At 40.9% G+C, this 25402-nt stretch overlaps 1 protein-coding gene and 3 non-coding genes across 7 annotated transcripts; 3 read left to right on the forward strand and 1 right to left on the reverse strand.

Annotated features, from left to right (window-relative positions):
* Positions 1-2591: 2591 nt before the first annotated feature.
* On the reverse strand, positions 2592-24344 carry tfr2 (transferrin receptor 2). Of its 4 annotated transcripts, XM_035409658.1 has the most exons (19): positions 19186-21782; positions 18696-18740; positions 18153-18208; positions 17257-17512; positions 16480-16669; positions 15172-15312; positions 14669-14780; positions 14048-14290; positions 13312-13451; positions 12482-12663; positions 12035-12154; positions 10191-10273; positions 9958-10021; positions 9464-9531; positions 9254-9330; positions 7943-8027; positions 7156-7383; positions 6673-6813; positions 2592-6119 (listed from the first exon to the last, which is right to left on the reverse strand). In XM_035409658.1, exons 3-19 carry the CDS (start codon positions 18180-18182, stop codon positions 5877-5879), a joined length of 2403 nt encoding a protein of 800 aa, XP_035265549.1. In that variant the 5' UTR covers positions 18183-18208; positions 18696-18740; positions 19186-21782; the 3' UTR covers positions 2592-5876. The 4 variants fall into 4 exon arrangements, with proteins under 4 accessions (XP_035265549.1, XP_035265551.1, XP_035265550.1 ...); XM_035409660.1 differs by lacking the exons at positions 18696-18740; positions 19186-21782 and adding an exon at positions 24256-24344; XM_035409659.1 differs by lacking the exon at positions 18696-18740.
* trnar-ucu lies at positions 11040-11129 on the forward strand. Its single transcript is given in 2 exon segments — positions 11040-11076; positions 11094-11129. It is a non-coding gene; the product is annotated as a tRNA-Arg (tRNA).
* On the forward strand, positions 11371-11460 carry trnar-ucu. Its single transcript is given in 2 exon segments — positions 11371-11407; positions 11425-11460. It is a non-coding gene; the product is annotated as a tRNA-Arg (tRNA).
* trnar-ucu lies at positions 11702-11791 on the forward strand. The gene is given in 2 exon segments: positions 11702-11738; positions 11756-11791. It is a non-coding gene; the product is annotated as a tRNA-Arg (tRNA).
* Positions 24345-25402: the final 1058 nt, after the last annotated feature.

The following is a 25402-nucleotide window of genomic DNA, read 5'->3' on the forward strand; positions in this document are numbered from 1 at the left end:
GTGTATGTATGGAGAAAAAAAAAACAAGTTCATCATTTTTCTTGTGTTTGAATTCAGTATTCTATAGTGAGAATTGTTCTAATTGCAATTATGAATGAGCTTTAAAACCAGCAAAACAAACATGTTTTTGTGGTGGAAGTCACTGTGAGTGCAATAAAGCCCTGTGCACACTACATACGTACATGCATCTGACATGTATCCTGCATGTTGTCATTCAGGCTTGATCTTGTAGGTCAACTGGGGGGAATTCATTCTGACAAAATATTTCAAATCATGTGATATGTGCAGGGCTTATGAAGTTGTGTACCATCAGGGAAATGTTCAAACTGACAATCTCAGAGAACCCTGGAAATGATTACAGGTTTTCATGTTGACCATCAATAGACTATACAATCATCCCCTCAGACAACCCCAAATCAGAAGAAATTTTGTGTTGCCATGGGGAAAGTCTGATTCTCTTTAAACAAGATGTAGGTTTTCCATATTTGCCATACCTTTGGGGTAAAAGCTATGAAAGGCCAGCAGGAAGCAGTGTCCTCATTTCTTAGTGGTGTTCAATAAGAGTATCATTTTTAAGGATCTGTTTGTGTTGCTTGTCGATGTTTTATCAGTGTCCTGTTTCAATTTGTGGTCAAAGTCGATCAATTATTTACGGAGTTTGTTTCCAAATTCCAGTGATAATGAGTCACGTTCAGAAAGGAAGCTCAGGCTGTGTTTTTGTGTGGCATGAAAGAGAACTTGATCGGAGGCCAAGAGTCCATGCTGATGACAGCCAGCCCGTTAGCAGCGAAACAAAAAACACTACTGATTCTTTTGTATACCGTCCTGGTCATGCAGGCTACCAAGCACGATAGCACAGCGTGAGTACTATGTGGGGTCCAAAAAGCATTTAATGAACACTTTTAAGATGTTGCTTTTGACATCAAATTTGACCTTTCGTTATTTTTTTTTTCAACTATTTCTTGATAATCAGAAAGTAATATTGATAAATCATTGAGAAGTAGCACCTTAGCGTAAATTATTTCCATTTGTGGTTTCTGGCACTGATAAACCCAAAGCAATATTACCCAATAAAATTGGGAGTGATGACCCAGAGGGAGCTGAATAGTACTGTTTCGATAGCAGTAGACATTAGTTATTGAGTGTTGATGTTGTGGTGGGACTTTGTTGAAGAATCGCTGTACTGTATTTTGATAAAAGTTTGCATACTGATGTCAACATTGTCTAAAGTCAAACCAGTGGGACTGACTGGATTGTTATAACTTATAATTGGTCTTTTGGATGTTTTATCATGTTTCTAGTGATATTTAACTTAATAAACATTTCTCATTCTTGTCAATCTTCCCCTGTCTAGCTGTGTACAGTTGGTGTGTTCTTTGCGCACACTGTAATAAATTGGTTTTTTTGGGCACAGGAAAACTAATGTTTTAGCCTGTCCTGAACTGATCACTTAAAGCATAGAGTGTAGAAATTTCTAAATTTCTGTGTTTGAGAATCCACCCCACATATCTTCTGACCTACTGTACGTAAGCCATTTAAGAAGACTTTTCAAGGTAAATATCTCAACGAAAATAAATAAAATTTAAAAAGCCAAATCGCATACACTATACTCAATGTATATATACTCTATGCGTCTGTAAAACACAATTAATAAAATATGTCTGTGTACTGTACCAGGCTGATATCAAAACAATGCCAAATTCTAATATATAGCTTTCACCAATATGTGTCCAAACTAAACTAGCACTATTTAAAAGCAATGCTACCCATAAGACATGTTTTAAGATGGCAAAATTCCAAACTCTGGAGAGCTCTGCCTGTGGGGACCACATATCCCAGTGGGTCCCAGATTTCAGTGCTACACATCTTATGCAACACGTCTTTTGTTGTGCTCTGCTGATGTTAAACAATGAAAATGACTGACATGTGTTATATATAGTCATACATTGACGTACATTATCGATTGGTGCAAAGTTACAGAAAATAAACGTATTAAAAATTTTAAGATATAACAATATGCAGGCCCTAGGGCTCCTAAATGGCAAAAGTATCACACTATTCACCAGTGTGAAATATGGCTGCCATATTTAATAAAATTAGTCATAGGGCCCTCTCAGGGTGTATCTAACTTAATATACTGCATTATGCTCTTATCCAATGGTTATCAGACAGAGAGGAAGCTTTGGGTGCACTTAGATAACTTCTTCTAGAAATGTCTTCTAGTCCATGAGGAACTATATAATGAAAAGAACATGGTGGTCGTACACAGAAGAGGAATGGACCCTGCGCAGTATAGATTCCTCATATCTCATCCTGAAGGACCGTATTCAAGTTTAGCTCCCAGAACTCCACAAGGGTACATGATTTAAATAGGTATCACATTTATGCAGCCTGGACATTTCACAGAGTGTTCCCAAATCCACGCTAAAAAGTCATCAATGGGATTATTTGCAGGTAATCTGGCCATTTGACTGGATGAAGGCTATATTTGTCTAACGTGTAAAAACAGATAATGTAGCTGGTGATTTTATCTATGTTCTGACTTGTTGCATTTGTTTTCCATGTAAAAGTAATGAAAATACACAAGCAGCTTGGAAGTGAGCAGAGGGAGAAATACCTCTGGGAGAAGCTTTATTGGAAGGGGTTTTGAAGAGCAGCACATCAGTACACTGAAAACATCAGGAACGTTTTAAAGGTAATCATGTAGAAACACTCTTAAAATAAAATCAAACATAATCACAATGTACTCCAAACATGTATGTAGTTTGATACATCCTCAAGTCCCCACCCATCCAACTTGGACAGAAATTAGTTGGGGATAGCAGGGAAAACCGAGGAAATCGATAACTAGCGACAGAGAAAAATGTGGTGGAAAGCAATCAATATAAATATTGTGAAGTAATCAGAGAATGAAAGATTAAAAGAATCGACAAACAAATGAGACGTGGGATAGAATGAAGTCCAAAGAGAGATGAGGTGAAACAAAAACTACACTTGTGAAGTACTCACTTGTGCATTTTGGGTACAATCTCCACAAAGGCTAGGTTGAGCATGAGCTGTCAGCAATTCACGGATCTGAGTGTTCCGAAGGTGACGGAAAACTATCTTGATTGGTTCAGATCAATTGATAATGCAAAGATGAATGCAATGAATTATTAATGTGAATGTGAAAATTACACCCACAAATGGGTTTGTGAAGCCTCCGTGTTCCCACCACATTTTCATTCCCCTTTCAGGATGGCAATTCAGGGCATTATTTCATTCTAATGATGTAGGGGGCACACTACATCTAAAGATAATGAATCTTCCACATCACTACATTCTGAATGACGACTGAGTTAGAACCATAAAATGAAACGGTTCCAAGCTCCAAATTGTTTTAAATCCAGTTATTTAGATGTAAAAAAATAAAATAAATATGAACTACCATGATTTTACAGCTAGAGTTACGCACAAATGAAAAGATAATTAAATTTTGCAAATAATTCCATTTTGCAACTGTTCACTATTGACAGTAGATGTGTGGTAAGAAGGTGGGATGAAAGTTTTTAGATTTTATCTAGTTTATAATTCTATAGCATGTAAGGACATCACTGAGACGAAGTATAAAGTGTTCCTTGCACCCATATTAATTCTCCCCAACAACAAAATTCTCTGTCAAATAGCCCACTCATAGAACTATGCTATACTAATCATAACATTGACAATATTACATAAACAACACCTGAAATTCTCAATAATTCACGATTGAATCACAATAATACAATAAAATGAAGAGGTAATAAATTATGGGAATCACTGTTCCCGATAATACAGTGCTCTGATCTTAAGGGAAAAGTTGTAAATGTGCTACTGGCTTCCAATAACACTGGCAAGGCAGTGCCCAGTGATGTCAGAGGGTAGATAGAGGTCAGGGGTCAAAGGACACTGGAAATAAGATAGAAGTGGAGAAGAACGACATTACAAAAACTGCAGGATGACTGCAATCCTCCATGCCAGCAGGGGGCACACATTACCATTAAGTGTGATGGACCACTGGAAGCTGTTCATTAATATAATAAGCCAAAATATATACAGAGCAAGCCATGTTTGTGAAAAAACACAGAATATACACATTGGCTTTGGTGACTGGCTGGTGGCTTGGCAATGGCTTTTATCCCCAATGTATTTCTATGACTACCTGCTCTCTGAGCTTCCCTGACATCATGGACTGATTAATAGCAGATGCTGCTTTTTGATTGGACGACAGTATGACTGTCATAATTATGGGAGGCACTGCTCCCGATAATTATTGCCTACATTGGTAACAAGGTTATTATCACTTGGCAATAAAAAAAATTTAGTATCAATCACTGTTACTGAAAATTAGCTTAATTAAGAAAGCACTTTCAAAAGGAAAGTGCTGCTGCTCTTGCCAGATAAAGCAGAGAGAAGGACAAAGGCCTTTACATTCAAAGACTTGAAACAGAATACAATGCAATATACACTGTATATTCAACACTAACCCACAGTGGGAGAGACAGCTAGAGGTGAGACAGCAAATAAGTCACAAAGACAGCCTATCAGTCAATTCCCCAGACAAAGCGAGTGGGAGTTCCATGTCATGTCATGTCAATGATTAGCCATCTTGTCTATCCTCAAAGCAAATTCAGGACAACACAAAACGTTTTAAACAGAAACATACAGCAGCTGCTTTTGAATAGCTTGTGGTTTGCTGTGTTTTCCATCATGAAGTGCACCCGGGGTTTTTCTCAATGGAAAAAATAACCCAGGGAATGTGCTTGGTTGGACAGTCAAATGAAACACTGCCTCCTTGAGTAGAGCAGAGCTATTCAACACTGGGTGTCCTGGTTTTTACTTTCACCATAAAATCCTGAACTACTGTAGTTCAGACCGAACAAACCAGATGAGTCAAGTGAAATGTTTAATCAGGTGCTTTAACTGATCAATCAAGTGCTGAGAAACAGTGAAAGCCAGCATACTCTTCAGGCCTCCTGGACCAGGATTGAGTAGTCCTGTTCTAGACCCCTTCTCCACTGTCAGTGTTCTTTAGTGTGATGCGTTTATGGCATCATATGAAGGGCAATTCAGAGGAGGGTTTATAAAAAGGGCTAATAAGGTACTTCTATTAGATTTGGGACACATTCTTGCACATATAATCTCCTGGTTTTGCCTTGATTTGGTCAGGCTTGCTTCTGACTGCATGTAACTAATGTACCAGTGTCTCATCTCATGCAAAGAACTGTGGGACTGCCCTTCAGTCCAAGGCCTGCATAATCAATCAAATGTTAACCAAATAGAGGCATATGAGGGCCTAAAGTACTCTGCCACTACAATGGAATGGACCCCAACCAAGCTTTGGGGCACATTGAAATATGGCAAATTTATGTGTACTAGCAAGACTGAAGGAAGCGCTAGGAGCTAGGTGCTAGGGGAAGGGGTCATGGCGGCTGTTTGGGCTCGTACAAACCAACTCAATTTTTGCTCTACCCAAACTCTTTCCCTGGGTGTAGTTGTTAAATATTTTTAAAAAATATATAAATTCAAACGTAACACTAACTTGTTCATTGCAACAGTGGTGAAACTTTTCTGAAATATACTGCCGAAAAACCCTTTGTGCTCTTCAAACTCTGCACAATAAAGAACGTTTATAAATCCCTTTACAAGTGACGCCGTGCGCTAGTTAGGCAACGGCTCTCACATACAGTACATCTGTATGTGGGAATCATTGCCTCTGCACTAGAGATTCGTGTTTTTAACTGACCTACTGAAAATCTACAGTAGCTTTGCCTGGCGAATGGACGATCGGTAAAGGGAGTAAAGAGGCCAGCCGTCAGCCGCAGTAGCGTGACCGCGGCTCGCGGCGGCGCGCGGATCTAGAAGGAGTTGTCGATGTTCCACACGTCCCCGCTCAGGGCGTTCGCGGCTCCCTGCAGCGTCCAGGTGAGGAGGGCCAGCTGCCGGCGGAAGCGCGCCTCGTCGAAGAGGCGCGGGTTGGAGCGCAGCAGGGACAGGTGCTCGGAGAGGGCGGCGAGCGTGTGCTCCCCGCGGCCGTGCAGCACGTGCCGAAACGGCGTCTCCACCGGCGACACGTACTGGGACAGGAGGTAATATTCCACCTGCACGCAGACACGGAGGCGTTCTTCAGCCGAATGAAGTGCGCAATATACACATTGGCTTTGCTGAGGGGCTGGTGTCCTGGCTAGAGATTCCCTCCCAATGTATTTCTATGACATTATTATGCACTCTCTGACCATCCCCTACAGATTGGCTCATTTAACGTTCTCAGCATTTTACAGGTGCATGAAGTTGCCATGGTAATGGTAATGGAGCCAGTGTTTTTTTGTTGGATAATACCATTATCCAACTATGTCCACCAGGGTGCAGTCGGACATAACACATTAAGTTTACTGATGTTATCACATTTATGCCCTGCACAGTCACCTTTGTTCCAGCAGAGGTTAAAGAGACACAGTTGCACTACTACTGGATAAATACCACACTTCTGCAGCTCTCTACTCCACCTAGTGGCCATATTATTAATGTCCTGACACCAAAGTGGTGGCATAACACTGCAGCAGCTGTGAAATTAAGCAGCCCTGCAGACAAAAAAAAAAAAAGCTTGACAGAAATGGCCATGCCAGCAGACGGTGGGAATGGCTGTGGCGTTACCCGCATGATGCGCGTGTTGTAGAGCCGAGTCACTCTCTCCTCGCTGATGTCGCTGTTCAGTATGGCCTCGCGCAGCGATTCGGCTGCACGGCTGTAATCCCCACGAGCACTGATGACCCACTGCGGAGAGAGACCTCTGGCCTGGGGTGTGGGGGAGGGGGGGATGGACAGCAGAACATCAACTCTACCACCTAATATTCACTCATATGAGTACAGTTACAAGAGCACTTTCTTACACACTGCGGCACGAAGTACATTAAATCTGTGTTCTGGAGTTTGAGGGACTCAGCTAACTTAATTCCTAAACAAATGCATGCGTGTGCGCGCACGCACGTGTATGAGTGTGTGTGTGTGTATGTGCGTATGTGTGTGTGTGTGCCTGTGTGTGTGACTACGCATGACTGTGTGTGTGCATGTGTGTGTATGTATGTATGTGCGTACGTGTGTGTGTGCGTGAGTGTGTGTGTGTGTGCGTGCACATACCTTCAGCTCACTGGAGTACTTGTTCAGCTGAGTGCTGAAGTGCAGGGCCGTGCTGCTGTAGCAGGTGATGTCCAGGGGCAGGATGAGATCATGGGCCAGCCGCAGCACCATTAGCCCCACCAGCTCCCCCAAACTGCGCCCCAGCGCCCCCAGGCGCCCCTGCAGCATCTCCTGCAAGTGGTCGGCGGTGTCGAACTGCGTGTTCACAAAGGGGTACGGGCGGCTGTCCTAGGAGGGGCAAGAACAAGCACCGCGATTAACTGCAAGGCAGCATGCGACACAGTAATGCAAAGCAGAGAGAAATGCGACAGCACTGGACTGTGCGCATAAGAGGCTTGGGTACCAATTCTTGGTGGAACAATGCTGTGGTACCAACGAATAATGTGCTTTACCTCACCTGCTCAAGTTTGAATGCAGGTGAATAAATGCAATACTGATGTCGGACATTTGCTATGCAAACAAATGATGCCATAAGGAACCTGTGTATGAAAGTAATCATAGCTGTCCATAGTCAATAGTTCATGTTCCCTGACAAATACAATATAAGAAAGCTTCTCCACTGATATGTATGTACCATATTATGAAGATGAACATGCATTCCAAGCAGGTGAGTCACAACAGAAAATCCGGCAACCAGCCACATCACTGTATTTCACTAAGGGACCTTTGCTGCTTGATCCAGGTCATATGTAGAACAGGAAGGAGGAAGAGACTGGACAGAGAAAGTGGTACAAATGAGCGACACGAGTAGCTAGGGAAATACTAGCGGGCTGAAGTGAATCCGTACCTTAGTAAAGCGAAGTTCCATGGCTGGCACTCCCCCAAAGGCCGTGAAACTGTAGGCGCCGCTATTCAGATACAGTGGCTTCACTCTGCCGGAGAGACGCTCGGTTTTTAGACGACGTCATGCAGTGGCCTGACTAGGCTTAGCTGACACAGAGAGAAGAGCCAGGAGCGCTACTGAGCCAGTGATGCATCATGGGTAAATGAAGCTTTCAAACGCTCACCGGGCACTTCACACATTTCAAACCAAAACCAGATAAGCTTATAACGGTCAATTTTACAGTCACGGTCTGAAAGCAGCAGTGAACTTACAAAACAAAGATTAATAGTAATAATTCCCATATGACTCAAGCGAAATAAAAACACTCAAGGGTTACTATTTTTACCTAACAAGTAATCAAACATTATAATCGACATATACTGTTGATATGTATTAGCTATACAGTGACATTACATTTAATTAATTATGGATGAACAAACAGACACATGAGCAACCCCACGCTATAGTGGGAAAGAGGTGGAATGTCTAATGTGAAATTTGATGGCTCCTATGAGGCACTCATTGAAAGTCAATGATAGCTGCTCTTTGTTAAGGCCCAGAAGCATGACCAATGTCATGTGTGAAATCTTTTCAGCTGGAAAATTTAATGCATGATGTTTTCTAGAGCAGGGGATGTGGATTTGGAGCAGAGAATTTATTGAGTTGGGGGAGGTGCTTCAGCAATAGCAGGAATATATGGTGGCAACACCAGCTTCTTTTCATCCCAGTTATGACTTTGAATCATAATTATGGTATACTCTGTTACAACAAACAATTTCCCACCTTCAATGCTGAAATAATCAGGTCTGGGTAATTGAACATGAGCCTCAGTCAAAGTAGATATGACTCATGCCTAATACATGAGACCTTAAAGGTCTGGGAGAGGACCATGAAACCTCAAATTAATCAAGAACATTCCTCTTGCACACACAATACAGACAAACAAAGCAGGATAGAAACACTGCTGTGCAAAGCAGTACCCATTTAAAGCATAAAAACCCTAATCATTGACCGGTATAACTTGGTTTTGTACTTGAAAAGAAGACTTTGTACTTGTCTTGAATCTGTAATAAAGTAGTTTTGTAATTGAACCAGCACAAACAGTAATTTACTAATTTGGCACAGAGCTCACTCAAATTAAACCCACGAAAGTATTGGATTTATAGCTGAGAAATTACTGGGCTGCCGAAAAAAAAAAAAATTTTCAGGCTTTTTTTCTTTAACAACCATAAACTGAAATTAAAAAGGGTGTTTCATGGCAGGCGATGAACTCACATCTGGCTTTTCCAGTTTCCGCCCAGGCTCTCTGTGTGTGAATAGATGGTCCGACCCACGTGCTTTGGGTGCTCTACCTGACAACGGAGTGCACAAATAAAACACAAGACACAGAATAATGCTGTTTACGCACAGATAGAAGCCCAGTTTAAATGCCGTTTACTCACAGATAGAAGCCCAGCTTAGGGCCGACAGCAAAGCCTTTCGCACCTGTTTTATGACTCCCTCGATGAGATCTGCCAGCAGTGGGCTGGTGAAAGCATGGAGGTTGTCATCACCTGAGCACAGACATTCGCAAAAATGAGTGGCTTGAGGGGCTAATGCTACAGTAATAATTACAAAACATGATTTTTCTGTGATTTCTGTGAAGGAGCGGAATAGTTTCTCCTGGTGATTTATGTGTGGGTGAATCTGTTGTGAAAATACCCATTTCTGGTGAATGACAACACAACTGCCAATATCTACTGTAAAGCCTCCATTGCACACAATCACATAAACTCAATACACATGCTCATGCACACACACAAACACACACACACACAGCTACTTTATAGGCATATATGCTACATGACTCTAATTAATTTAAATACAATTAACCATAAGCCTGAAAAGACATTCCGGTACATTATACGGACAGTTTGTAAAGGAATGGGAATATATTACATCACAGCCAATGAGAGGTGGAAGAAGGCAAAGGCATTTACCCAGAATAGCCCTGTCCAAACTGAAATAGGCCACAGCCTTAAGGTGCAGCATTGTGAGATAACCCTGTTAACAAGAAGACATCTCATAGTACTGCATTCACAATATACACAACATTTGATGGCAACCTCTTGCCACAGTTTTTATTCAGGTCACAAACACACAGATTTATCAGAATAAAGGGGGGCAGGCGTGACAACGATTACACAATCCTCACACTGCCTGTCGTACGTACCTCCAGCCACTCAGTGGCGCCCACACTGCCAAAGTCCCCCGCATCCCAGCTGACAAACAGCAAACTTCTTCTGGGGTAGAATCCTGGAACACACATACACATCACAGTCAATAGCGCATAGTTGTCTTCTCAATAAAAATATTATAGTATTCAATGGTTCTCGGTTAAAAACACAAACTATACAAAATGTCTGAAAAGAGACATTTGACTGCTTCTTTAAAAAGTCTCTGAAATACAACTGAACGAGAAAACAATTTTTAACTTAAGGTTTAAAATGGATGTAATGGCAGTAACTTCTTAAATTATTAGTTAGCACGATTTACTGTTAATCAAATTGCTGTGCTTGGAACCAAAAAGCTTTTCCTGAGACCCTCATCCCTTCTGACCATGGGGTAAAAAGGTTGGTTTTCTTGATCCCACTCAGGCACAAAAATATTCTTCATGGGACTCACGTCCCCTCCAACCGGGGGTACAGTTGCCAGATTCTCAGGATGAAACCAAAAAACGTTTTTCACAGCACTGTCATGTGGGCCCTGTGGCGCAATGGACATTCTCGATCAAAATATGAAAATATTCAATGGTTGTGGGTTTGAGTCCCACCAGAGTTGTTAAGTTTTCAAAAACACCAACAATGCAGGAACCCCAGGTACACAAATCTTCTTCATGGGACTCACGTTCTCTCCAACCAGGGGGGCTGTTGCCAGATTCTCAGGATGAAACCAAGAATGTTGTCGACTTTGAAGTGCAATCGACAGCATGTTGGACTTTGACATGGAAAAATAAAGCTTTACAAAGGTAATTGGTTCAAGTTTCACCCAAGATGTTGTTTTTTCAAATTCAAAGCATGTGGGCTCTGTAGCGCAATGGACAGCGTGTTGGACTTCTAGATCAAAATATGAAGATATTCAAAGGTTGTGGGTTCGAGTCCCACCAGAGTCGTTAAGTTTTCAAAAACACCAACGATGCAGGAACCCCAGGTACACAAATCTTCTTCCTGTGAATCACATCCCCTCCAACCTGGGGTGCAGTTACCAGATTCTCAGGATGAAACCAAGAATGTTGTCGACTCTGTGGTGCAATCGACAGCATGTTGGACTTTGAGATGGAAAAATGAAGCTTTACAAATGTAATTGGTTCAAGTTTCACCCAAGATGTTGTTTTTTCAAATTCAAGGCATGTGGGCTCTGTAGCGCAATGGACAGCGTGTTGGACTTCTAGATCAAAATATGAAGATATTCAAAGGTTGTGGGTTCGAGTCCCACCAGAGTCGTTAAGTTTTCAAAAACACCAACAATGCAGGAACCCCAGGTACACAAATCTTCTTCCTGTGAATCACATCCCCTCCAACCTGGGGTGCAGTTACCAGATTCTCAGGATGAAACCAAGAATGTTGTCGACTCTGTGGTGCAATCGACAGCGTGTTGGACTTTGAGATGGAAAAATGAAGCTTTACAAATGTAATTGGTTCAAGTTTCACCCAAGATGTTGTTTTTACAAATTCAAGTCATGTGGGCTCTGTAGCGCAATGGACAGCGTGTTGGACTTCTAGATCAAAATATGAAGATATTCAAAGGTTGTGGGTTCGAGTCCCACCAGAGTCGTTAAGTTTTCAAAAACACCAACAATGCAGGAACCCCAGGTACACAAATTTTCTTCATGGGACTCACGGCCCCTCCGAAGTGGGGTACAGTTACCAGATTCTCAGGATGAATCCAAAATTGGTGCCCTCTCATGGACTCTGTGGCACATTGGACAGCATTTTGGACATCTAGATAGAAACATCAAGCTTTTCAAAGTCCCACCAAGTTGTTGTTGCACACAACATGTCAGCAAACAGGATGTACCATTTTCCACCATTGTGCTGAAGGTACGGGCCAGCTCAAGCAGGATGGCAGTGCCCACTCCCGCCTTCACAGCTCCAGGTCCCCAGGAGTCTCGCTGGGCACCTATGATTATGTACTGATCTGGGGGAGGAAAAGAAAGAAAAAGCCAGAAAGAGAGTGAAGAGGGGAAGAGATATGAAACACAGCGAGTAACATGTTCTACGACTTGGCAATAAAGGTCATTCAGAAAGTTTGAGATCAAGTGGGAGTAAATTGCATAAATAGAGTTTCCCTTAGGAATCACTTAGACCATCAGGCCATTTTTTTTTCAGACAAATATCAAAGCCCATTGACCTCATTGCTTTTCACACTGTCCTTGCAATCGATGGTGGAGCACGGACAAATAAAACAGGACAAGGATCACATCTGCGCGGCAGTGGTCGAGCGGGGCCTTCGTGTCTCTCTCACCCGGCTCAATCTTGCCCTCAATAGAGGCGAAGATGTTATTAAGCAGCACGGGCGTCATGTTGTTGTAGACGCCCATCCTCACCCTGCGACCCTCGCCCGAGCTGAACTCCGGCCCCAGTGCGCAGCGGACGTACGGCAGTCGGCCCTGCCAACTCCGCGGGCACTCCGGGCCCGTCAGCTGACTGAGGAAGAGTACAGGAGACACATAACTTCACTTGCCTGACACTGAAATTACGACATATTGGAGTGCAGTGAGCAGAGTCGAGTTTACATTGAAATTAAATAGCTATCGTTGCTTTTGAACAAAAACTATTTCCCCCACTCTTGAAATTCTTCCCTCCAAATTTGAAATGTCAGTCTTATTTGTGAGCTCGTCTTACAGTGAATTGAACCAAAGGAATAAGACATGGTCAAAGTTTTAAAAACAGAATGGAATTCTACAGAAGATTTCAGTCAGCAGGTCTATAAGCAGTGCAGTCCGTCAGAGCTTGGGATAATTATGTAGCTCAGCTGTAAGACTGCAGAATCAGCGGCTGGCTCAATGTGTTTGACATCACAAACTGAGAGAGAATGTTGGAGCAGTAGGACCCGGTCTAGAAACATGATTGGTCATTCAAAATTGAGAAAGATAAACTGGAATAGGAGTTTGAAATAAACAAACACAGCAATTATTAGTTTACAGAAACTTACAGGGAGAAGCAGACTAAAGGACAAAAGAAAATTCAGAATATTTAAATTTCTGCCAGTCCAATCTCTTTATAGACAGAAAGACGCATAAATACATAGACTTTAATTCTGCAGTTAATAAATAAGTTGTGGGAGGGTCTTACCTCAACAGTTTCGAGGCTACGTTGGCACTGATTGGTTGTACTGGAATGAGTGGCAGGCCTGAGGACTGTGTTGGTGGGAACTGGGCGTGGTTAAAGGAGGGGAAGCCAGGAGTAAAAGGGTCACCTGAACCCAGGTGTACCTATGATGATGCAGTTAAAGAAAAAGGAAAAAAAGAAAGGCATAAAATAAAAGCAAAAAGTCTCCTGTTCTCCAGAAACCTAGGCACTGATGTATGAAATAAAAATAGCTTATCAAGTAAACAATGGTGAAAATAGCTGAGTCAAAGGTGCCTGTCTCCAGTCTTTAGTCAGAGCCTGTGACAGAGGCTTTTTCACCCAAAATATGTTGTTTTATTATATTTGAATTAGCCTTAGAGGCAAAGATTCTAGTTTCAGTTTAGTTTGAGTTTATTGGACAGGCATGTTTCTTTTATTTCATTTTCATTTCATTCAGATTTTTTTAATGGCTAGTTTTCATTTTAGTTTAGTTTTTCTTTAAAATAGTCAGTATTTAAGCACAGTAATTGAGTCCAGTGTTCATCCCAGTTCTGCTGTTGTCCTTCGCTGTTTATGGTCTTTCACAATACAGTTGAGAATGAGCCTGTGCGCACTCTACTGAACCAAAATTGTTTTCATAGCAGGGATTTGCAAATATAACCATATGTATTTGGAAGAGTATTAGGGCAAGTGCCCTGAGTGAAATGGATGTGTATCTGCTATGCAGCGATGTACGCACGTGCTCAGAGATGGTTGCGCTGCTGTAGAGGCCCAGCCTGCGGGGATCTTGGGGAATATCAGCTGGGTCGGGGTAAATCAGCACCCCTCCTAACCCTGCACGTTGGGCATGCCACACCTTTTCCGCAAAGCTCATGCCTCCTCCGACTCGCGCCACTGCGATGGCACCCCCTATGGACACACCCAGGGAGCGCAGCAGGTCAAAGTCCTCCTGCCGTCCATAATTCACGTACACCACACCGCCCTGCTCACAGAGGGGAAGAGGGGTTAACATGGAGAGTGAGTGAGTAAGAGAGTGACAGAGTTGACAAAAGCAGAGAGACAGCTTAACATCCAATATATAAATAACAGTGTATTGGGATCAAATGTTATCTGTTAGAGTTTAATTAACACTTGACATTTTATTACTGTGTAAACACAGCCATTTGCAGGCGCACAGCATGAAAACCTCATAAATAGAAAAACACTCACGAACACGTACACACGCACGCGCACGCACACACAAATACACATGCATGCACACAGGCACGCATGCACACACAAACACACATGCACACATACACACATAAGACAGCATGGTAAATAAATATGGAGATACGTGATACATGCTTGAGTGCTATACCGTGGCTGTGCCAATTCCACTGTAAGCACAGTAATCCAGGGGACTCCCCAATGGGATCTCCTCCAGTATCTCGTCATTGGCATCAACTATCCACAGAGAGTTTCTCTGGGTCCTACAGAGAGACAGCAAGGAGAGGTGGGAAAAGACTTTGCTATTCCCTTCTCAAATTATAAAATGAAATCACATGAAATGTTATATTTTGACTGCTTTGAGCCCCCATACTGGCCCACCGAGATCTGATCAAGTAGCAATTTAGTTCATCCAAGTGTCTTTCATCCAAATACTAGCGTAGCCCACGCGTCAGCAATTAGACATGTGAAGGGCACAGGTTAGTATGGTTACTAACATGAACCTGTATTGACAGTCACATACAGTATACAGTATACTGCAACACACACATGCACATGCACCCACACACAGACACACATAATTGAATTCCTCAAAGAGGGCATCACCCTGAGCCAAACAGAATAGTAAATATAATGTCATGAGTGCCTAAATACCTGGATGGGAACTGTAGAGTAGCGTAGTGTGAGTCTGTCCAAGTGTGGTCCATGCGCAGCTGACGAAATTTCTGCAGGATCTCTCTGGCGAGCGTGTTCCCCTCTGAGGACCCTGGCGGATGGGTCGACCTGCTCATACGTCTGAACAAATGATTTAGATCCAAAGTCATGCACTGTTTCACGTGATGAGAAAGTTAACGTACTGTAGGCTTATAGGTCTACAGCGGTAGCCCGTGGGTTTCGAAAGTTCTGCTTTCTCTTCAACATTAAGGCTAATTACAACAACGATAACCTGTAGCCCTAATGGAGAGTAATGAAAAATGACCGTCACGTGCGGGTGACCGCCATAAAGGTGATACTAGCGACTGTTACCAGTTTCCTCTGCCATTTTCTGAGCGCTTTTGTCTCCATCAACTTTTCTTAGCTCTTCCTTTTCATTTCAAGTGTCAGCATAACTGCTTTATGAGCTGTCGTTTTAAAACCGATATTAGTAACTTTAGTGGACTAAGAAGAGGATCCACAACAGGACACCCATAATGATAGCCCGCTTTTAAAAACTGTACTCAACGAGACAGTGAAAACAAATAATAGGCGGGTCTGTTTAGTTATTTGTGTAAACTAGCAAAGAAAGTTATAGAACCAGAATGCACGCTGAATAAAAAGGGAAGTATGATCGACTGCTATCTTCTACCCATGTGATCACGTCTGTTAGACGCACTGTACACTTATTATGTAGATTGCAACACACACACAGCGACAAGAGCTAGCTATGATACAAGCGAACATCAGCAAACATGGCTACACAGAACATTAGCCAGCCGATGGCTAGCGATAGCTACTATGCTAGCCACAGCTTACGTTTAGGGTCATTTCCATTCTCAGTTCTGTCAATTTACAAAGTTGATTGCAATTCCATTCACCACTTTAAAAATCCTCATGGAACATTATAGGAATTTTAAGATTAATGAACTGAATTTAAATTCATTTTGTGAATGAATTGATTTGAAAATGGAATTGACCTCATCCCTACACTCTGACCCTTGCAACAAGTACCGCTACGAACGTAAAGGACAGTACTTCAGTAGATTTTGGACTAAAATTATAGTTCTTTTCCTCTATTTTCCTTCCTTTATTCCTTTCTTCCTCTGTATCCTTATGACTTTTCTCTCAGGCATGCTGTTCATTTGCTGTCTGTCATGTCAAATTGAACAGGCCTGATTGAGTGACAGGTTGAAACCCCCTAATCATAGAAAATAAAGGGGTTAAGTATGGGGTGTGCATACATGTAAATGGATCGACTGGCTTTACCTGACCGTGCTCTCAATCTGCTCCTCTTTCAGGTATTTTCTCAGCATGTCCTTCAGCTCCCCGAGGTCCATCATGCTCTCCGAGGCATCATAATGTGAGCTGCATGTGTCATCCACTGGCCCCAGCTCCATGTCCGTTTCCCCGCAGTAGTGGCACAATGCGCGGAACACCACGTAGCCTAGCAGGAATGCTGCAGTGCCAAAGAGATGGCTGCTTTGAGCAACATGTTGATCACACGACTGGTCAAACCTGCAATCTGCCAGGGTGAGGGACACATCTGCACGCCAGTGGTCGAATGGGGCCTTTGTCTCTGGTCAAAAATGACTGCTGTGGTTGCTATGAAGTCTGGTGGAGGTTGATGTGAGTTACACTTTTGTGATGAAAGGCACCATAAACACTATTTTATTACATTATTATCATGATCTAGGCAGACAGCTGGTGCCCATTCAGCCAGCGTATGGTTAGATTAGTGCAGTCCCATCAACTGATGTACTTCTCCCTGGGCAATGCTATGACCGGTTCTGCACTGCCTTGTGGGGCTGCTGGACATGGCTTTATTTGAACAGAACGCATGTGTGACCTAGATGGCTCAGTAAAGTCAGGACGTACTCCAAATTACTTTTGCATTTAATTATGTGCTATTGACAGGATGACACTCTGTGCCACTTTCGCATCCACCTCCGTGGTGTTTTATAAACTGTTGTGCGTGTGAGTTGTGTCATGCGTGCCTAGTCCCGTGATATGTTTGTTACAGAGAACACACTTGTGAGAACACACCTGTGGTAAAGATGAGGAGTGAGAAGAGTGTGAGGTAGAACACGGCTTTCCTGCGACTGATTGGTTTGTGTAAGACCAGGGCAGTGACGTCACCGCTTAGGCTTGAGTTCAGGTCCTCTGCTGACTCTGGATGAACGGGTGTCATCTCTGCTTGCGATTCCTCGCCCCTCTCTTCTTCGTGCTCTTCACCGAGGCCGCTTCTTTTGGCCCGCTGCCGGAATATGAAGCGGGGCTGATGGGACGACGAGGGTGGGCGCTATTGTAGGAAGGATGAAGAGAGAGAGGGATGTGACGTATCACCACAGGAAGAGGGCGGTTGGCCACACTTTTGTTTGTGGACACTTCAGTTAGGAAACCAATTAGTAAAAACCCTATACATTTAAAGAGCTCTCAGTCTTTTGTCCACTACTAACTGACCCAAGAATCACTCACCCCTCCCCTGAATCCCTGGTCGTGTAACCAGGCTAGTGCCAGACTAGGATGTGGGGTCAGTTTATTACAATTTATTGGTTTGATGTAAAGTGTAAAACTATGTAGAGCTCTGTCTGTATCAGTGAACCTGGGTCTGACACAACAGCAATAAAAAGGTATTAGAGGTCCTTGCTATAAGAAATACTGTATCTCACATATTTGAGCAACCAGAATAAAGTTAAAAAAATGGACTTGTGATATTTAGTTTACATCCTCCTTGAAACTAGCATTGGTGTTAAAATTAGTAACTGGAACTAGGAGACATTGATTAAGCCTTGACTAAGGCCTCGTTTAAGCATTTAAAACACCATTGAACATTTATGTCAAATAATTTTGTGTGCACATTCAAAGAGGGTAAGTTTAGGAGAAACTGTATTGCAAAATATAGCACCATGGAAATAAATTGAATTGAATAAAATTCTTACCCCTTTTAGAAATGTCTGAATAGCATCCATGCCTCTTAAAGGTCTTCCTTAAATGTCTGAGGGCAAAACAGACAGGCTGTTAATCCAGTTAGTTTTTATCACTTGCATTCAAAGTATTTGTTTCTCAATTTGTCCTATCTCACCTATTTTCACACGCATTAAAGACAAGGTAAAGAAAAACACTGCACTTGTGTAAGGAACAGCTCAGTCACCTTTTGGAGGTGGCATATTGTACTTATAACCACTTAACCCACTGAATGAATCAAGGTGGTCATCCACATTCCACAAAACGTACCCTTTTTATTGTGTTACTTAAGACCTGAATAGCACTTGGGCAGAAACTAAATTCTTGCATATACACAAAGGCTCCTCAACCACGGTTTATGTAAACCAGAAATGGGCAGGTCTACATAAACGATGTAGACTTCCAATACACACACAACTTAATGAGATAGAAATAAAGATGGCTCAGTCAAGACTGCTCCCAGCCGTGCTGGTGAAGCTCTTGGATAGCCTAATGAAACTGAATTGAGAAGCACATGCCTGACACTCTAGGGATCCACTGATGAGCGGTACTTGGGTTCTTCTCTGAAATTATAAACTTCATGACTTTAATTTAAAAATATTGGAATATGAACATAACCAAAAGAAAGTTTAGATTGATGAAAATATACATCAAATGGATATTCATTGCGAAGGCAAAGACAAATATTCTAACAATCCCCTTAATTCAATATGTAATGTTTTGTTTGATCTGTTGTGTTGCCTCAATGCAACAAAACAAGACCATTAGGACAAAAACAGACAAGTAAATATCCTATTTCACTTGCATAATCACCCACCCATGGTTCTGTTCTGATATTCTGCCTTTTTGAAATATGGCTTTCTATCCCTGCTCTTAAGATAATAATTCACAGCCCAGAAACATATTTTGATCAATAATTTGTGGTTCCAAAGAAATATAAAAGTTGACATGAGACAGGCAAAAAGTAAGAACAGCTCTCACAGCTTGTAGATATTAAAAAACACTTGCATTTGCCAGATGGTTTTGGAGACAATGTTGTATGAAAATGCCATTTTCAGCTTAATGACTGGAACCTAAAGAGGGCTACGACATGCTAGTTAAAACATTACTTCATGAGTGTTCAGATTAAAGGGGGAGGAGGGGTGTAATGATTCCATTGGATGCCATTTTGGATCCTGCTGGGAATTTCCCGGCATTGATATTATGATTAACAGATTTACGAAGCAAGGAGTGATGCAATTATTTGTCTTTTTGAGTGAAGGCATGTTTCCTGTAAATCAGGGTGATGAAACTGTTTGGAGCTCATTGCCATTCAATTTTTTCTTTCTCCTCCATTCCTCCTCCTATCTGTCTCTCCCTGTAGACAGAGGATAAGAGTGATAAACAGACACACCCCATGCGACATGCGCATGTTATATACACAAATACTCACTGGCGGACATTGACTTCAACACACAGTTAAAGGTAGCTATACACTGAAGCACAGATACCAAACTTACACAATTGTCAGTATTGCACAATCAAACAAAGTTTACTGACAAGCAAAAAAAACCATACTCTGGAATGTAACAAAGGGCATTTTTATACTATATGTTTCTGTTTATATAAGAAAGCATCTGTACATATAACATTGACATTTAATAAGCTCACAAGATGTTTTGCCATAAGCTTATTGTTTGCTTATCTTTTTGTGAGTGAAAGTGATCTGTTTATGTCTAGGCATGTTTATGTGTGACAGTGTTTACAAATCTGCATGTGCATGTACGTGTAATAGTGTGTATATGTTCAGGCTCAGCAAACACGTATCACAGTCAGTCACAGTTCAACCACCCCAGAGCCTGTCAGGCAGTGCTCTGTGACTTGTGTGTCTGGGGAACTCTGTGCCATGATTGGTGGAGACCAAGAGCTGGGGATGTACTAAAGTGTGCTCTCTCATGTGGACTCTGCGCTGACTTGATTAACTTTATTAACTGCACAATAAACAGCAGCAAACCGTCGCTCCGCCTTCTTTGCTCAGGCTTTTATGTAGTCAGTGCACACTGCCCAGAATCTCGTGGAGAAAGCCGGCAAAATGTGGCTGTGTATTGAGTTAACTCCATTGTCAAGAAAGGCCTGTTGAAATGCGTATCACTGAAATTATGCAACATTATGTTAAATGGCTTAATCTTAAACCTAAAACCAAACATGATATGTGACCGCTTATGAAAGTAGATACTGGAATTATTGTGATCTGTATAAGTTTTTAAATTAAAAGCTTAAATAGGCAGTCTACTTACGAAAGTAGATACTGGAATTATTGTGATGTGTATCAGTTTCTAAATTAAAAGCTTAAATAAGCAGTCTACTCTCAAAAATGATAGATTCTTTCTATAATTTATAGATTTATTTATAAATTTATTCATTGCCTTGCTGAACACAGAGGCATGTTTAGTTTATATTTACACTTGAAGTGACATTTTAGGGTGCAGTACATAGTTTGAAAGTTAGAATAGAATAATACGTTTCCACAGATAAAGGTTGATATCACTCCAAAACATTTTAATCTACACTGTCATCTAAATATAAAAATAATTATGCCAATTTTGTTTTTATTAATCTTAAAATTTAGAATAAAAATAATTTGATTTTTGAAGAATGAACATGACAATATTATTAACAATTTTGTAATCCAGAAATCCATAGCTTCTTTCAGTTTATTACTCTTTATCTTGTCTGTCTTTATCCCCACAGTTAGTTATAATTACAAATTTATTCAATCAGTTTGTTTCACTTTTAAATCAGATTGCAATTCAGATTTTAACAGGGGATGTGAAGCTTTCGAAGTGCTTATACACTGGGTAGGATACAGTTGTTCCCTTAAATACATTCCTGCAATTGTGTTGTCCCCATTTTATTTTTTAAAATGTTTTATCCACATTCATTTCTTTTTCAACAAAGTGAAATTCCCAGTTTTGGCTGGCTTCACTTGTAGCCTCCATGTGGAGGGTGAATTCAGATTTATAAAACTTTAAATTCATCAGTGACCATCAGCACAGCAATATCACAGAAACAGGTGACAAAATTTAGGGAATCTTATATACTTTGAACATACTGTAGTTAAAAAACATCCAAGAGTGTAAAGCCTTGACATCAAATAGATTAGTTAAACTTTTACAGTTCAGTAATATACAGAGCTCCATAATGTTTTGTACAAAGGCATATCTTTTCCTGATTTAGCTCTGTACTCAATTATATTGAATTTGTAATTATGCCATTCATATGTGGTTAATCTGCAAATTTTCAGCTAGTATTAAAGGGTATTTTTATACATTTTGGTTTCACCATGTAAAAATTACCACACTTTTTATAAACAGTCCCCTCAGTTCATGGCACCATACTGTTTAGGACAAGTGGGTTCACAGGTGTTTATGATTAGTCAGGTTTGTTAAATTGCTTCCTTCCTGCAGGTATAAGAGAGCTTCAGTATCTAGGGTTGATTCTAGGGTTTTGATTGCCTTTGGAGTCTGTTATTGGCGTTTGTCAACATGAGGACCACAGTTGCGCCGAAAGTCAAGAAAGCCGTTATGAGGATGAGAAATAAGAAAATAACAGTCAGAAACGTTGGCCCAATCACCTGTCTGACAGATCAAACAAACCCTTCAGGAGGCAGGCATGGATGTGACAGTGACTACTGTTTGCAGAAGACTTCAGAAACAGAAATACAGAGGCTACACTGCACGATGCAACCACTAGTTAGCCACAAAAACAGAATGGCCAGGTTACAGTTTGACAAGAAATACCTATAAAAGTCTGCAAAGTTCTGGGAAAAGGTCTTCTGGACAGATGAGACCTAGATTCACTTGTATCAGAGTGATGCAAAGTGTGGAGGCCAAAAGGAACTGCCCAAGATCCAAACCACCCCCACCCCCAACCCCTCATCAGTGGTGGTGGGGGTATTATGGTTTGGGCATGTATGGCTGCCACAGATACTGGCTCACGTGTGTTCATTGATGATGTAACTGTTGATGGCAGCAGCAGACTGAATTCTGAAGTGTACAGAAGCATCTTATCAACTCTAGTTAGGGTTAGGGCTAAACAAAACAAAAGTGTATAAAATACCCTTAAATGCTGAGAATGTGCATTTCAAAGTTTGATTACAAATTGAAAATTGTGGGGTATGGAACCAAATCAAGAAACAAATATATGTATTTGTCCCAAATATTATGGAGCTCACTGTTGGGGTATAAGGGATGTCCTTTGACCTGCACTGAGCACATATGTACAGCTATAGAAATCAATTATTTGGGGAGGCACACAAAATGCTCAAAGGTCAGACAGAGTGAGAGCATTTCCACTTGTGTGGACAATGAGGCCCTCAGGTCAGTGCTATACTGTATGTAGGTGCTTCCAACCAACACACACAACAGCCACTACCTTGACTGACCTCTGCACATCGACTTACGAGATGTTTTCCCCCACTCTTTGTAATCCTTTGGTGGACGTCAGTAATGATAGAGCTAGCTGTTGGTAGCTGTTGCATTACTAACTATGTACGACATGCATCACTTATTCCAGAACTCTTTCAAGCTATAGATGACAAATAGATAGACACATCTGGTAAAATATAATTAACCAAATAGGCAATGACATGCTCACATGGGTCTCTTAAATTTCCCTTTCCACATGATGCCATGTTGTCTCTGAGTGACATCACCCGTGGTAACAACCCTGGGAGCCCTGTTCCCGGAGATCTACCATCTTGTAGGTTTTAATTTCAACTCTAATTTGGCACACCTGGCTAATAATTAGCAGCTCGACAAGATATCTAGCTGTTGAATGAGTTGTGCTTTGTTACGGTTGGAATGAAAACAATTAGGATGGTAGATCTCCAGGAACAGGGTTGGTTACCACTGGCATAAAAATTCTCATATTGATATAAACAGTTGTTTGAGGTATAAATTGCCTGGTTTTAAATATACCTATAATGGTCAACAATTTTGATTTTCATTCATGCTGTTATTATATTATGTTCAAGTAGAAAAATGTTGCATGAATAACAATAGTAACTCTAATAGAAACAGAAGTATGCTGAGCAATTTTCAATGATGCAGGAAGTGACATCGCAGCTCATGAGCTGTCAGATACTGCTATGCCGGCTTGTGCTTCTACTGTAGGGAATCAGTCCTTTAACTATACAAAGGGAGATGCAGACATAAGTAAGTGAACAAAGACCTGTATTTCATCGAAGGGTTATAGATATGAAGTTAAAACAATACGACTGACATTCGCATTTCACAAACCACGAACAATACCATGCTCTGTAAAGCCACAGTTCATAGTTAACTGAAATAATCTTACATGTCATTTTTTGAAACTCCAAGGCCATAGAACTATTTCACATCTTCAGTAATTCCTTGAAATATTATTTACAGCTATAACTTACTGATTACTACTAGAGGAATGACCAAAATATCTGCAATGTCAACAATGAGAATAAAATTTACCGTCAGCAGTACCAGATTATTCATTGAATGACACGTGTACATATAAACCCAAAAGTGTAAACTACACCCAGTGAAAGAAACTATATGCAGAATCAAGAATACAAAACTCTCACAGGTAGTATTCCCATAGTAAGTAGACCTTGTAAAGACATCTCATTTTTTAAAAACCTGGCCCAAATGTTTTAATGATTCCACTTAAAATGGAAAGACCTTGCACACTGGCCTGATCCCATACTGTATTATGTCGTCAGCATGTAAACTTCATGTAACTTAAACAGCATGTAACCATCTGAATGCCAGAAAATTTCAAGCAAGTTTCAAACATAAGCGTTCACCGGACACAATGAACCCTGACAGGAAGTTGTGAAATTTCACTTTCATGCACTATATGAGAAAAATCCATAAATTATTCTTTTAAGTGAACAAAAAGCACTCTAAAAATACACAGCAATCAAAATGGCTCGGCATCAAGAGCACACATTGACAGAGCTCACACCAAAAGGCTGTAACATCGTTTTAGTCAATAACTATCGACATGAGCAACCGTGCAATACATACAAAATGCCCTAATTAGTCATTTTAGTGTAGCACTCACCCCCTCTTTATCTCTTTCTATGCAAACTGTTGTCTTCAAACACTGACAGGGGTCTTGCTCAATTAGCTCCACCCCTTTGCGAGACTTCTGCTCAGTGTCTGGCTGTACCGTTTTCCTCAAAACTTATTGGCCAGAAGAACTGCATAGGTGGGGCTTGCTAGAAAGTTCTAAGGTGGCTTTGAAGGAACTGTTGTATGAAACAGAAAACGTTAAACTATTTACTACTGGAATCAAGGCCAAAAACATTTTTTTTTAAAAGAAAGTTTTTTATGTTTCAAATGTAATTTCTTTCTCAATTACATATTGTGTTTGTGATATTAAGGTTTAGGTTTAACTTTACCCTTCATATATGTTCCAGAATTTGCTGCTGATGCTTGATGTATGACAATGTTTTGTCTGGACATTAAAACATAGTTGGAGTTGACTTATTTTTCATATTTGATGCACATACACTTGTTTTTTTTCCCTCACAAATACATCTGTATCTGTCTATACATTTTTGTCTGTCTGTGTTTCAGTGATCCATGGTGTCACTGTATCACTCTAACCTTGACCAAAGGTCCTTAACAACATGGCTTCACTGAACTACCAGCTGTTTAAACAAAAACTAATAATATGCAATGTCATATTATGGGTGAAAGCATCAGCCATGCCACAAAACAAGGAAAATGTTATACAAAACCAAATCCATGCTCATTGTGATCTACTCTAAATATAAACTCCTACATTGTGCTCTTGTAAAGACGTGGAATATTAACTGCAGGAAGAAGACAAATGATCATGTTTATAATGCTTTGAGGCATGGAAACAATGCATGCATACATTACATTATATAATCATGACCTCATTAAATGTGTATTTCCTTCAAATTTAGCGCAAATACAAAACTATACACTCATGGCATGATGCTATTGGGACCTCATAGTAATTTGGACACTATTGTTAATTTTAACTACTAGCTAATTGGTAGTCGTAGTGAGAAGATAAGTGATCAAACTAAGCTACAGTTGTATAACATCAGAAACAAAGTAATATGAAAAGATATGATCAAATATAAAAACATAATAATAGCTTCTTGATTTAAAAAAAAGGACAAAAACATTTGGGATACAATCTCCAGGACTTGCCTGAATATTGACCAGTTGAA

This window comes from Anguilla anguilla, chromosome 3, assembly GCF_013347855.1.
Source record: "Anguilla anguilla isolate fAngAng1 chromosome 3, fAngAng1.pri, whole genome shotgun sequence".
NCBI classification, from domain to species: Eukaryota; Metazoa; Chordata; class Actinopteri; order Anguilliformes; family Anguillidae; genus Anguilla; species Anguilla anguilla.

Excerpts from the sequence above, each read along its gene's own strand:
- tfr2 (XM_035409660.1), bottom strand. The coding sequence starts at position 18,182 with ATGGATGCTATTCAGACATTTCTAAAAGGG. Across the intron at positions 15,313-16,479 it reads CAGATTGAGAGCACGGTCAG|ACGTATGAGCAGGTCGACCC; the intron begins GTAAAGCCAGTC and ends TCATTTGTTCAG. Across the intron at positions 12,664-13,311 it reads GTAGCCTCGAAACTGTTGAG|TCAGCTGACGGGCCCGGAGT; the intron begins GTAAGACCCTCC and ends ACTCTTCCTCAG.